This window comes from Asparagus officinalis, chromosome 9 (assembly GCF_001876935.1).
Source record: "Asparagus officinalis chromosome 9, Aspof.V1, whole genome shotgun sequence".
NCBI lineage: Eukaryota > Viridiplantae > Streptophyta > Magnoliopsida > Asparagales > Asparagaceae > Asparagus > Asparagus officinalis.
Window position 1 is genome coordinate 67655629 of NC_033802.1, and position 15607 is coordinate 67671235.

At 38.0% G+C, this 15607-nt stretch overlaps 1 protein-coding gene across 1 annotated transcript in view; it reads right to left on the reverse strand.

Moving 5' to 3' along the window:
* The window catches only part of LOC109823596 (phosphoglucan, water dikinase, chloroplastic-like), a 30538-nt gene extending 17595 nt beyond the window's left edge, over positions 1–12943 (reverse strand). Inside the window, 12 exon segments of the mRNA XM_020389875.1 lie at positions 964–1082; positions 1197–1405; positions 2055–2107; positions 2204–2371; positions 4130–4214; positions 4574–4752; positions 4826–4951; positions 5978–6109; positions 6241–6327; positions 12668–12697; positions 12699–12786; positions 12834–12943. Coding sequence (XP_020245464.1) covers positions 964–1082; positions 1197–1405; positions 2055–2107; positions 2204–2371; positions 4130–4214; positions 4574–4752; positions 4826–4951; positions 5978–6109; positions 6241–6327; positions 12668–12697; positions 12699–12786; positions 12834–12943 — 1386 coding nt within the window.

A 15607-nucleotide genomic window follows, 5' to 3' on the forward strand; every position in this document is an offset into this window, starting at 1 on the left:
CACGTTAATACCTTACGGCTTCACTAACTTTACGATTATACGCCTTACTTTTTTGCATCACTTTTATAGCCCATACCTTTCCACCTTTCCCATTATTCTAACCTCTTTTAGCTTGCAAGTTGCATCTGAGAATTTAGACTCGAAAATATGTTTATGAGTTCCAATTTAACACATCATCTGCTTCCAGTTAGTTACACCCTTGAACGTGAGAGAAATGCTAAGATATCTTCCAGAGTCCTTTTCTCTATTTCCCTTCCCTTACCCAATTACTCGCTGAGGTTAGCACACGATATCGTCATGGTCAGAGAGTACTCATTCTGTCCCTTCGATCAATAAGGCCAAGCAAGGAAGCAGGTGAAGATGGATTTGATGTTGAGGATCCAGGGATGATAAAATTGCAGAGAGACAGCAGACAGATATGTAGAGGTCATCAACAAGGTGCTGGTTGGAGGGAAAGGGGAGTAAAGCAGGGCTGTATGGTGGATTGGTGTACTGGTGACCTGGAGGGAGGGTGATGGGGAACATGGTGGATAAAACAGGTCATGAGCCAACGCTGAAAAAGAAATTGAGGGTTGACGACACTCATGATCTATGGACTAACAGCCAGGGTGCTCACAAGTATTCTCAACCTATAGACCTGTGATGATTTCTTAACACAATATCTCATATGAGTCTCATCCACATTTCTAGCAGGCAAACAGTCGAATATGTTACCTTCATTCCTCGTAGTCACACGTTGCAATATTCCTATACGTTTCATTATAGATATTTCTTCAGCACTCAAAGATCTAACGGCAGCATTGCTGATATCCGTGTAACCATGTCACAAAGTGACAATTGATTACCAACACTGTGACTGAATGCTACCAACAAAAAACTGAAATGCTGACACAATAAAAGAACATCCATAAAGAGAGTTATATACTTATACAGCAATTATTGAAAAAGGAAGTGTGTGCAAACCTGGACTTTATCAGGAAATATCTGAAGAAGCACTTCAGAATATTCTTCTGTTAGTCTCCTTGCCCTATCAAGCGTAGCCTTCAGCCTCAGTGCCCATATATACTGCCCATCCTCACTGCCTAGCCATTCATAAACATAAGAAAGAAAATCATGCTTGTCCAAGTATAGAAACATGAATGAACAGGAATATAGTTGAAAATGATTACTCAGAAAATCTTAAAAAAAAGGTGTACCTTCTCTTTCCAAGAAACCTGTCTGTTGCCATGCAAGGAGCTCACTCACTATAGCAGAACACTCTTTAGATTTCCATCCTGAAAGCCCTATCTGGCGAATGCCAATGATAAGGGAATCAAGTGGATGGTTCCACGGGACAGCATTCTTTGAGTTTATATTCTCTACGAGCCAGGATGAGCCTCCCATAGTTTCAATGATATTAAATAATCTATTAAGAGCAACCAGAAAAAAGATAGGATCAATAAATAACAGAATTTCCTCTTCTTTTTTTTTTTTGCTTTCTTCTTCTTCTTCTTTTTTTGGGCCAAGGCCTCGACAGACTTACTTTATACGTCTAGCCCTAATACAATTACAAAGAACATAAGGTGGAAATAAATTACACATGTTTAAATAAGTAATCACCGGTCTATAAAATAAATATTGTGGAATTGAATGGAGGAAATATCATTCTTCTTTAATAGGTGAAAATAGTGTACAAATATTTGAAAAACCATGAATGATAAGCAAAATGCAGGCTTTATACTTTTGAAAACAAGCATCAAGTTTACGAAAAAAACAAAACAATAGGAGACAAAATGAGATTAATTGCATTGCCACGGGTCAAAGATAAGCAAAGATGGTGATAAAATGCATTGCCATGCCAAAGGATGTGGTGGTCTAAGATATACTCTTTTTATATTTATCAAATTAATAGGAAAAGAAATATGAAACAACTTGAAAACCAGAAAATATTTTAATACACAGATATTGGACATAGATTATAAGCTTATAACAAGACAAGATAATACCCTGCAGAGCAGCCTGACACAAAAAATAGAGCAAAGTAGGGAAAAGTTAGAATGAGAGGAAAAAAATACCTGCTTAAGAGAACAAATGAATAATCTTCAAGGCCAATCTCACAGAGGCGCCACTACAGAAAAATAATATCCTTTACTGTCATCTCCTACACCTAATAATCATAATTATTATTAAATAATTATCTATTTGAGAAAATCCGTGAATGAACCTTTTGACGCATAGCTATAGCAGCATCAGGGGCATCATTTCTAAGACCACTTTCAAGACCTTTGACAATTAGATATCTTAAATTGGTTAATGATTGCAGAGTGTTCATCAATATATCAACTCCACCGTTTTCAAGAAAGTTGCCTCTTTCCTCCAGCTTCTCTAGGCTCTGCATTCCAAAGTTAAATAACTTTCTGTGAAACACTAGATATAGCATCATCAATTCTAAAACATGAAATTGTCAAATTAAAGAGCAAAACATAAACCTTATCCTATAAAGAACAGAATAAAGAAATGCAAACAATTTCACCAGACAGACTTAAGATCCAATAAAGTTATAAAATATTCTCTTGAATTTCTTTAATATTGCTCCATATGGAAGAAGCAAGATAACAACTCTGGTACTTGTAGGACTAGATCTACAGGGATTTTGTTGCAAAATCTCTCATACTCTTAGAGGGGTTACACTAAGTTGTGAACACATTTGCATTCAACGATGGAAGGGCTATTACTAAATATAGAACCATGAATACACATATTGGGGTGGAAGATAGACCCGAAAACCGAACATGGGCAGAAATTATGGGGCGTAAATCAGTGTTGTCATTTACGATTTTAAAAAGAAATTAATTTTGAGTGTCTTGAAGATTTGGAATAGAATGTGATTTGCTTCCATTGCTGTGAGACCAACAAACCCTATGCCTTTGAGAGTGTTATTCCTTTTTCTTTCTTTCCTTCTTCTTGTTTAACCCCCTATCCTCCTTTCTTTTTTATTGGCTGCCCTCGTCCTACGTTACATGGACACTTCATATGGGCTCTCGTATCCCTATCCGACACTTCCCATATCTGTTTCTGTCTCCTTGGACACTTGTACTCAATTATATAGTATATGTTTTAGTTTAAAACACTTCTGATGCACTTCATGGACATATATCTTACACTTCACCTCACAGTTCAAATTCATTTTATCCTATAAGTATGATATAAATAAGTATGATTTTAAAGGGTTGTTTGGGTACCTAGTAAAAAACGAGCAGCTTTTAATTTTAATCTACTTAATAAAATAAACATAAACACTTTATAGAAATCAGTTCTCGTAACATGTAATTGAAAAAAAAAATCGATCTAATAGAAATTATTAATTTCAATATGTATATATAGCTGTCTCCCCATATCCTATCTTTTACAAATTTACCAATACCATGTCTCTCATCCGCACCTGTGTCCATGTTTGCATTTGCACCAACATAGCTCTTGTCCCTGAGTCTCTCATTTTCTTACTTCTTCCTCTTCAGCAGTCGTCTACCCTTTCCCACCTCATTTAATATTGGAGAAACTAAATCCATAGTTAGGTTTTGAATCCACCACTATCGTTCCATGACTAAGATATCCTTGACTCATAAACAAAAACATTGCTACAATCTTCAAATTTCAAGTTATGGTCTTGTTATGGGATTTAATGATCCATATGAATATGGAAGTTAGATGGAAGTTCCAAAAGATTATTATCATACTTTGACATGCCAGACATGCAAATGCATCTACATGCACAATGTAGGCTAAAAGGGGAAGCTTATGTTCAGTGGTATAGAAATTACTAAGCACTTCTTCAGGGATACTTTCATGGACACATACAAAGGCCCTTCTTATAGAAAAGTACTCTTATGATCTTATCATCGCCTCAACACATAACTTATGTTACTTAATGACCAGTATATCAATATGTAATTAATATTTTCTAAATATTGCTTGGCTTTAAGATTTTTAGTACTTCGAAGAATTTGAGAATCCTAACGTTCTATTATTATTTATTACTATACAGATATTATCCAAAACTCCCAGGAGCTAGGCAGTCCAAACACCTGCCAAATGGGGCCACCATTTAGAACCTTGCCTATAAACAGAATTTAGAGATAAGACAAATTACCTTCTTGCATTCCAGAAACAGAGAAAGAACTTGTAAGGCTTGCTCAGCCAAAGATTCTTTGATGGACTCCAGCTGTTCAGTAAGACTGCAATAGAATGAATGAAAAGTCAGGAGTTCATCTGCCTTTTGTTCCAACAATATGTAAAGTCATAATTTTACCAGTTATATTTGTCAATAAGTAGTTCTCAAATTATTTAGGAAAAGAACATATATATTTCAAAAAGACTTGAAATTAGTATGTACATAATTAAATAACCAATTTAAGGACTAAAAACTTTAGACAGACTAAGACTTATAAGCAGAGGTAAGGTGCTGTAGATAAAACAGCACTCAACAAGCAGAAGCAACTTGAGATGCAATCCACTGAATTTCAACAGTTCATCACATTAGCAAATAACTAAATGCAGCAACACCAGAAAGACATAATGATACAATGACACATACCTCCCAGCATTGAAGAAGTCCTTTAGTTCGTGATAAAATATCTTGAACTGCTCAATAAATGCTTCACTGTATTGACCAGGGGTCTTTGTAATCTTAGCCAGCATTGCTTCTGTAGCTATCAAATCTTCTGGACCAGCATTGCGGTGAAGCTTATTTTGAATTGTATGTTTAATTTCTTGCTGTAACAGAAATGCTGTAAAAAGTATTAAAATCTGAGATAATATAAGACAGATTAGACAATTAAAGATTGACCTTCAGATCATGAGGAATATCTCCACGGTGAGCAATATCTCGTATCCTTGTTAGAGGAACTGAAGCAGTAAACTCCGATTTAAATGAAGGCAAACACAGGTGAATTTTGCGGATCACAAGTGTGTCCTGTAAGTATAAAACTACTAAAATCAGTCCTAAAACTCAGAAGGAAATAGACGTTAAGGAAGGAAATGATAAGAGTGCACAACAGATTTACATATAAAGAATTCAAAGTTGTTCCTTCTGGCAAAAAACTATAAACCAAAGAGACCCTTTTTTCATAAAGTAGAGTCCAGCATATTCGTTCTCAGACAATCTATGATAGCAAGATGCCTAGTGAATGCGCATGGAGATAAAAACAAATACAAAACAGAAATCTACAAGTCATAATCATCTCAATGCAGGATTTCAGAAACTAATAACAGCCTACATTTTAAACAAAGAAATAGAAATTTTTAGTAGTGCATTTTTTTCCAAATATAAATATGTGGTCAACTTCATATTTGCAGTTACTAATTCACTCCCTTTAAGAGCAAGTATTTCCTTAAAGGGAACGAGTGGAAGGGCCTACTGAAAACATAGCGAGAGAAACTCCTATAATTATATGAATTCATCATTCATTAAGGTTAAAAAATGAAGTAGTTAATTGTCAATGATATACGATAAGAGTTTTATCGAATATACATTTAGATAATATCCAGCGCTTTTCAGAATCAGATTGTTCATATATTCATTCATTCAGGTGAAAGGAAAAAAAAAATTAGTTAACTGTCTATGATATAAGAAGAGTTTTATGTAATATATACTTAGGGATATCCAGTGATTTTCAGAATCAGATTGTTCATATAATCAATTTTGAAGCGAAGAGAAACTTCTATCTGATTATATTGAAGAAAAATTAGTAAAAGGTTACCTAGATCTCAAGTGACTATTCATGGGGACTAGCAAGGTATGATGCCAGAATAAGTAGTAGATGTGGACTATAAATAATATAGACTGACAGAAGTGGCACTTATGTGAACTCAAAACAACCAAGAACAGTAAATGGTTAAAGAGAAACATGGAATCATTTACATGGTTAAGGAGCATTTACTGATACTAAGCTCACATAAGAATATAATCGGTTAGTACTCTCCACAAAAAATTACTAACCGATGGCGTTGCATTTTTCCCATATGACATCCTTTCAATCTCACGAAATATGGACCTAGAAATCTCAGCATGTCTGTTGGGGCGGTGATGTCCTCCATCTTCAAAGCACGGAATCTGGCCAGTGTTGATCCACTGCCCATAATATAATTTGAGTTTTGAAGCAATTCATTAAAAGAAACAAACAGAACAATCAGCCTCAGACCATTATTCCAATATAAATAAAAAACTTGTGCTCTAATGTAAGCAAAGTTACTATAGAGAACCTTCAGGTAGATAGCAGAGTATATTAAGGCCTCCAAGCGATTCCTAACTGCAAGATCTCCTGTCAAAAGCTCCCGAATAACATCAAGCTGCAAAGAGAAGGAAGGTCAAGTCAGATATAGAATGCAATTACAAGTACACAATTTTATTAACGCTAAAAGAGCTTCACCACAATTGAGATCATACTATATTCCAATGTAACTTTCAAAATCTGCACTATTTTTTCTCTAGAAGTGATAGTCCCATAGGATTTTTGAGTCCCTTTTGTGCATACTCTTATTGGGAAAGAATTCTGCATCGACTTAAAGTATTGAAGTAATGCTGAGATGCAGCAAAATTCACAGATGCGAATCGAACCATCTGCTACATAGGCAATCCCATGTTGATGGAAAAAGACTAAGATTGTGTGATAACTGGTAGTTAGAAAATCTAGGAACTAGATTTTGCTTCTTAATACATATTCTTTCATTGAGAACTAGGGGTTTATGGCTGTCAAAAATACAAATAACCACAAAGCTAATGTTGCTTGGCTGAAAGACTCCAGAATAAAGGAACAATTTACAGAACGAAGTGTTGAAATAAAATGCATTGACCAATGAACTCGTATCTGAACAGTTCTTTTTTAATAAGGGAGCGGAGTTGTCAGGCATTTCATAGGAGCTCTTCTTATGTCAAAGTGAAGTTGTAAGGAACTCCCAAATGCTTTACGCTCGAGGACGGATCACATCACCACACTTACAAAATCATTGTGCTCCCACGTCGATTTATTTTTCTTATTTGTTGTCAAAAATACTTTTTATTTTTCAAACAGGATTTTTTACAAATCTTTTAGATAAGGCTGTGCCTTGTGCTGTTTAGAACTTTAGATACAGAGATGTATGTCACATATAAAGTTGGGCTCACGCAATACATGTTCTGAATCTTGAAATTATATCATGCCTTGTGGGTCCAATTTATAAATAGACACGGGCAGGTGGTCCCTCCATGAACTTAGTGTGTCGCTTACAAAGCGCAGATCCAGACCCCAGCCACAATCCTGTTTATCAACACATCCTGATTATAGCAGAGGTCTAGATGTCCATGCTAGCAACATACTAGCTAAGTGCGTGAAGGGACCCATCAACACCCGCTTATTATATATATCGAAAAACATGGGTTTGAATTGATAATCATTTTGCTAAATTAGCTAACAAGAGATAGACAAGTGGTGAGACTCATCCTACTTATCACACAGAAACGTGTGGACTTCATCGCTTATATCTTGGTAACTCATTTTGCTAAATGAGTTGTTACCTCATAACCATCAACACCTTACATGCATTTATGTAAGTACATGAAATAATGTGTATACACAACCAGTTCATTTTGCTCGGCTCATTTTGATAATGAGTTGCCAAGAGAGGATGTAGTGGTGAAGCACCCTACTAGTCATCTTGAAAGAGAGAGTGTCACCCGTCACCACTCATTTTCTTGGAAACTCATTTAGCTACTAGCCTATATCTACCAAGGCATAGAGATTATGCAACTATCGAAAGTATGATGGACATGCCTTTTCTTGAGTTTTGTAACATTTAAGCATTAGAGCTCCCTTTATTTTTACTTGTGCTGCTCTTAACCAGCAATACATAATTTTTTTTGCTACCCAAGATCGAATATGAGTGGCTTAGATTTCAACCAACCACATCAATTAAATTCTGTCAATTTTTTCCCTAGCTACCAAATACCCTAATCACTCTCACCCACCCTGACTACCCCCCAACCTTTGCTCCCTTCTCCCTCCAAATCCATCCCACCTCCACTCTAATCCTACTCCATGCAAACCACAATTGAGATGGGGAACGAGGGTGGGTGATACAGAAAAGAATGGAAGGAGGGTGGGTGGAAATGGAATGGAGAAAGGAGGGAGGAGATGCGGATGAGAGAGAGAGAGAGGAGGGTAGACGGAGGAGGAATGAGGATGGATGGAGGAGAAGGAAAGCGGAGGTGGGACGGAAAAGGCGGAGGTGGGATGGAAAAGGAGGAGGGGGGGATGAGGAAGGACAAGGAAGATGGACGTCAGGTGGGGGTATTTTGGGTAGATCGAGTGAATATTGAACATAAATTGCCTAAAAGTGGTTGATTGAAAGCTAAACACGCTTATAAATTAATGTTTGTATTACAAAAACTTTGAAGGTTATCCCTATCAATTTATCATATTTCAAAGTGATTTTTTTTTAAAAAATGTAGAAGGTTGGGAAAGGACTGATCTACATTGAGAAAAAGCCGCAGAAGATCAAAACAATTGATTTCTTTGTAAGAAAAAGATAGAGATTGACGAGATGACTAATGTGACAGTTGGTTTTTCTCTCATGTGACGGTCATGAAGATCATTTCACAAAGAGATAAACAAGTTCTTCTTTAAGCTCTCCACATGACCATTATATATGAAAACACTATACTTTGCTCTTTCCTCTTCTGAACTACTTTAAAGTAGTAGTAGCTATGAAAGTAGTAGCTATAAAAGTAAGTTACTTTCTCTAAAAAAATTACTCAAGTAGTAGCTATGAAAGTTACTTTCTTTAAAAATTTACTTAATTCTCTAGTATTTAAGTTCTTAATCTTTATTGTTCTTAAGTTTTATATACAATTTACAAGTTGAAATTCCTAAAGATAGCGATTGGAGAAATCACTACAGCCTACGAGCTTCTAAGCTATGTCTGACCCTAAGAGAGCTACAGTAAGGACCTAATTTTTTCGTTAATCGTTTGTGATTTCATGTTAAGTAACATTTTTAAATTTTGTTCAACACGAGTTCCATTAATAGCTTTAGCTTTATTTATCTAGTTACATTGTTTTTATTCGCCATGTATAGGTTGCTATTTGACTCTTGTTGCTCGAGCATGTGTAGAAGCTATATGTTGCATACAAAGAGGGACACCTTTGCTACAATTTATCTTCCCAAAAGCTAATTGACTGCATGATATCGCGTTTCAATGCTCTTCCTAGAGGTTACAACAATATGAGATGCTATTTATCTACCTTGTAGCAGACTTTGACTTTGTTCGTGAGAGGCATACCATATGGAAAGGACTATCCATTCAAAAAGAAGAAGGAAGGTTGTATTCCTTGTGATTAGAAACTAATATTGTTTTAAAGCTTTTTCTTATAAAGTTATTGTATAGGAACCACCTTTCAATATCAATTTTATATATGAACCACCTTCAACGTGGGTTTATGTTGCAATCAACTACCTTCCAATCAAATTTTCCCTAAAAGCCTAAAAATAACCTTAAGAATTTGCATTCAATGTACATGACTTGTATCCTAACTATATCCAAACATTAACAAAATGAGTCATGTGCCCTACATGTCAGTTTTTTACGAATATTTTTGGATTTTCAGCAAAAAATTTGACTGGAAGGTGCTTGATTGCAATACAAACTCACTTTAAAGATGGTTTATGTATAAATTGACATTCAAGGGTAGTTTCTGTATAATAACCCAATTTTAACATGGTTTCTAGCACAAAACCCCATATTTTTATCCGTTACTTCCTCTTAACAATTTTAAAACTTCAATTTTTTCTACTTTTAGTATACAAGACTTTTAGCATCAGTGACCATGAGCTTATAGAAGACAGAAATGAAGATATGCTCGAACTTTATGAGAGAAAGCATCCTGTTGCTGCAACAATCTATGCTAGTTTTGAGTTCATCAATCTCAAGAAGGTAAGCTCAAATACGTTTTCAATAGTTTAAACATGATTGAAGTTGGACGGCGACGCTAAGAATTTTGGTTAAAGAGTATTTTCATGAAAACCACGTTTAAAATAGGGCAAATTGATAGGAATTGCCTTAAAAAAATTTATATAGAACAATGGATTTAACTTTCAATCAACCACTTCAGGACAAGTTCTGTTCAATTTTTAACCTAAACCTATGTTACCTGGGTACTTCTATCATGAAGTCGTACCCATACCGAACATGTATCTGACACGTACCCGTACCCAAACTTCATGGACGCTCATTGGATATATGCATATACTTTTTCAGACATGTACTTAATTATATGATATATGTTTTAATTTAAAACACTTGTCATACACTTCTTGGATGCATATCCAACACTTCACATTCATTTCTTTGAACTCCTTAGACATGGGTCGGGTTCGTTTCAACTCATATCCAAGTTCAAAACTATAATTTCAAAGGATCTTTTGGGTGTCTAGTTAAAAAACAAGTAGTGTCCATTTATAATAATTAACATAATAAAAAAAACTTTAAAATGTGCTAGGAATTTTTGTTGTAATAAAACAACAATTAAAAAACAATAATAATCTCATCTAAATTATTAATTTTAATGTGTGTCCCGTACCCAATGTTACATTAAACGTTGGGCGCTCCTGGGCGCTGGACTTGGCGCCCAGCGCTTAGACGTCTAGGCGGGCGCCTAAGCGGTTTCTGGGCGGTTTTTTTCTTCTGGGCGGTTTTTTTTTTTAATTGTGATACTTGAAGATAAATATATATACTCAATCAACAATACATAAATACAAAAATACCAACACAACACATATGCTATCCAAAGTATAATAGTCAATCAAAGATGCATACATACTAAATGACAAGGCATATAATATCCAATAACTAGAAGTTTATTATCCTCACAAGTAATAAGAATCTATCAAACCTGAACCAATCAACACAGATTTTTCCTTTTTAAGACTTGAACCCAATAAAAATTATCAACACAGTTACACAAGCCTACAACATCAAATTAATGAGAACCCAAAACTTGAAGACGAGCTCGGAATAAAAAAAAGGAAATTGAAATCGAAATAAAAAGGATTAGGGTTTTACGAAGCGAACTGTCAGCTAAAGACGAAGACGAAGACGAACTGTCGAAGACGAAGACGAAGACGAAGACGAGCTCGGCAGGTGAGATCGAAGACGAACTCGGTCGGAAGTCGTCGACGTCGAGTCGAAGACGAGTCGAAGACGAGTCGAAGACGAAGACGAGTCGAAGACGAGTCCGAAGTCGGTTGGAGACGAAGGTGAGATCGAAGATTAGGGTTTTTATTTTTGAGTTTGGGTTTTGGGTATTGGGTATCGGGTTTTGGGTTTTGGGTTAGGCTTTTTTTTTTAGGTTCGGGTTTTTGGGAGCGCCCAGCTCAAAATTTGGTTCGGGAAAAGTGGGGCGGGCCGCTTAAGCGGCCCGCTTATCCCTGGGCGGCCGCCTAGGCGCTCCCAGCGCCTAGACGTGGCCGCTCAGGGCTAGGCGACACGCTCTGGGCACCGCCTCCGCCTCAACACTGCCCGTACCCTACAGTTTACAAACTTATATTGTCCCGCACCCATACTAGTACTTGTACTTGTTTACATGCCACTTAGACCCTAACTACCGAACACCAATATACCATCCTCCATTCTCCCTCCACATCCACTCCAACTACCTACAACCCACATCCGCCCTCCTCCCTTCTTCCTCCTACTCTAGCTTTCCTCCGCCCTTGTCCTCCTCTGTGTCAACCACAATTAAGATGGGGGAGGAGGATGGAGGGTAAGGTGAGACAAATGAGAAAGAAAGAAGAATAAGTGGAAGAGGAGGGAGGAGGTACAAGTGGAATGGAAGAGGGAGTACATGCAGTGGAAGGGAGGAGCGAAGATGGAGGAGGAATGAGCGAGAAGGAATGCAGAGATGGGATAAAAGAGGACAGAGATGGGACGAAAGAGCAGGACAGAGGTGGGGTGAATGAGGAGGGAGGAAGGGAGGAGGGTGGAGGAGGGATAAGGTTATTATGGTTAGTTTGGGCAAATATTAAACGAAAATTGCCTTAAAGTGGTTGATTAAAAAGCTAAACCCACTTATTATCACCTTGTTCGATACGCGAGAATGGGTAGGAATGGAATGCCAATTCGTACATCTCGGCTCTCATTCCTTCGTATCAAACACGACGTGTTTTTGGAAGCTAGAAAGCTCATTCCCAGTTCTCATCAATTCCCACTTAAGTGTGAGTGGCGATTCCTAATGAGATGCTTAGGATTGGGCATTCCCACTTAAGCAGGAATTTAAAAAATACATATTTTCTAATTATACTCATTCCTATTTCATTTTCTAATTGCACCAAAACATGTTCCGTGTTAATTCTGTTCATTGTTTCACTCCAGTCTCACTTCACCCGGTTCCTGCTTACAAAACAAGTGGTTTCCGAACAAAAACAACTTTAAAGGTGGCTCCTATCAGTTTACCTTATTTTAAATGTCATTATAATGAAAACCCCCTCTGTTTGAACTCCACTTACTCCTATAATAGTCTTAATGTTCCGGCTTTCAATAGAGATTGATCAGCCCCGTTAACGCTTTAACACAAGATCTATCTTTTCGGGAAGCAATCCTGCTCCAAAGTTAATCTAAATGCATAAGCATTCCACCAAGCAGAAGTTGACAAATGTACCTTTCGCCACCAATTCCTCGCATCGCGGTCGATCGCCCTCAACCAGCCTCAACGGCACTCCGTCAAGCCCATCGGTGTCCCACCTCCTCCCGCTCTCCCTACTCCCATGCTCATTCGACCTGCGATCGAATGAAATGACATATCCTTCCGCCTGCCATCTGCTCACGAGAGGGACTCGGACTCCCCTTCAACAGAACGACCTCCCGCCCTCAACGCCCCTCCTGCAACGCTCATCCTCGACCCCGCCCACCGCCGAGGAAGCTCCCCGATCCTCATCGGTCTGTTCCAATGGCACCACTCAGATCGGAGCACCCCTCCCCGGTCAGGAACTTTCAGGAACCCTATTCCCCCCACCCTCCCACGCGCAGACCCTTTCCCTCCCCGCCCGAAACCCACCAACGCACTTTGAAGTTCAGGGTTTCCCCTCCGCGGATCTCGAACCTCGCCCAGATCCACACCCTCGCTCCGTCCACTCCATAGGGACCCCCTCCGTCCAGAATCGAGCGTCCTTCCGTCCGAGCGAGGAGGCCAGCTCTCCCGAACGCCAAGCCTGGTGGTCGAGGCGGACGGGGTATGGCAGGCCTTCCGCCGCCGCCGCCGCCGCCGCGCTTCGGCTTCTCCAGAGGGGCGGTGCGCGGTGCTGCGCTGCGGCAGCGAGGGGAGGCCGACGGAGGGGGGCAGCGGCGCGGCTAGTTGGACGGAGTGGGGGAGGGGAGGGGGAGGGGAGAGGGGAGTGCAGGGGAGGGAGGTTCGGGGACAGCGGAGAGAGGGGGACGAAGGGGCGGAGAGAGGAACCATGGAGGAATCGGATGAGGGAGAGGGGGGTGGGTTTAAAAAAGGGAGGAAGAGTGCGGAGGGTGCGGGCGTGCCGGTGCGGGAGCGCTACGCCACGTGTGGCGGAGCGGAGGGGCGGAGCAGTATTCAAGGAGAGGAGGGAGGGGGATGGGATGAGGAGTAATCACGTGGCGGAGGAGAGGAAGGGGGAGCATTATTCATTTAATTAAAACTAGTATTATGTTCATTAAGAGGGATTAAGAAGAAGGGTCGGAGGTTAAACTCACTAGCGTGAAGAAGGAGCTGTTGGATTAGATTTATTTTTAATTTTTTTATTTTTTTTATTTTTTTATTTTTTACTTTCTAGTGTTTGAGGATAGAAAGGGGCCGCTAATATTTTCCTAGTAAAATTTCTTAGCTTGTTTGTGTAGACAGGTTAGTAAACTCGTCATTTTGAGATCATCTAGAAAGAGCATCTTTAACTTTTTTTTTATAACATTTATATTTGTTGGATTAATAGGGGTTAACCCATTGTAAATATTTTGTGCTTCACATGTCAAAACCAACTTAGAACGAAAATCTAAAATTTTAGAATTGATAGAGGTAGGAATATAAATCTAAAGAATTTGAGAGTTATTATATTCAACATAAAATTAAAAGGCATACAACAATGTTGTATACACCAGAACATAATGGTTGTTGCTGAAAGAAAGAACATAATGGTATCTCAGGTTTCATGATGCAATCGCCAAACTTGATTTAGTTCAAAATAAATTAGATAATTGTGTATATGTCTTGAAACTTTAGAGCAAGTTTACTATATTACCCTAGTATGTGGATGATATATTGCTCGCCGAAAATAACATGAAAATATTAAACAAAAACAAGGTAGATCTCAGCGAAAAGTTTGAGATGAAAGACATGGGTGATGCATCATGTATTCTTAGAATTCAAATAATTTGAGATAGAAAGTCTAGAATGTTAAGTTTAAACCAAGAAAAATATTTAATATCAGTTCTTAAATTGTTTGAAATGTAGAATTTCAATTAGGCACTAACTTCATTGGTCATGGGAAAGAGATTGTGTAAAGAGTAAAACCCTGGAGAAGTGCAAAATCTGTTAGATATTCCTTATGCTCAAGTAGTTGGAAGTTTAATGTATACAATGTTCTGCATCAGACCTGATTTAGCTTATGTTGTAAGTCTGATTTTCTGATATCAAAGTAATCCAGGATCAACACACTGAGAAGCTGTTAAAAGGATTATGAAGTATATCAAAGGCACATTGACTTACAGATATGGTTTATCAATCCAGTTCGCTTGATCTCCTCGATTTCTCTGATACTAACTTTAGAGGTGATAAAGATGATGGAAAGTCCACTTTTTGGGGAACTTGTTTCTCTTTGGAGGAGGAGTTGTTTCTTGAAGTAGCAAGAAATAGGTATGTGTTGCTAGATACACACAAGAAGCGGAATATGTAGCTTGCAGTATGACAACTACATATGTTGTCTAGATAAGACGATTTTTATTGATCTAGATCTCAATTGGTTAGAAGGACATGTTGATATACATATGTTGTCTAGATAAGACGATTTTTATTGATCTAGATCTCAATTGGTTAGAAGGACATGTTGATATTTGTTGTGATAATCAAGTAGCGATTAGCCTAATTAATAGTAGTGTGAATAGCTCCAAGGGAAAATATATTGAGATTTAATATCACTATATTCAAGTTATTGTAGGAAAGGGAGAAGTTAACGTGACTTACATCCTTACTACAAATATGATTGTTGATCCTTCAATAAAAGGAATACCAGTAGAATTTTTATAAAACATATGAGCTCATGAATAGTGAGAGACATGTCACTTGGTTAATTTGGCCAAAGGATGTAACTTGACTCGGTCCATATTTGACCATGTCACCCAAGTTAGTCTCAACAACTAAGATATTTGTGGGATTGAGATAGTGGGGTTAATAGTTAGAAGAATATGAAGAGAATATATGGAGCGGTTCCTAAGGGAGTAGCCTCTATATAAAAAGTAAAAACGTCTAACACACATGAAAAAAAGCTCACGGGAGCCCCCTTAAAATTTCATACTTCTCTCTGTCTCTTCGTACCTCAGCATGAGTAAATGTCAAAAGAGGCGAAAAGCATGTTTTTTTTAA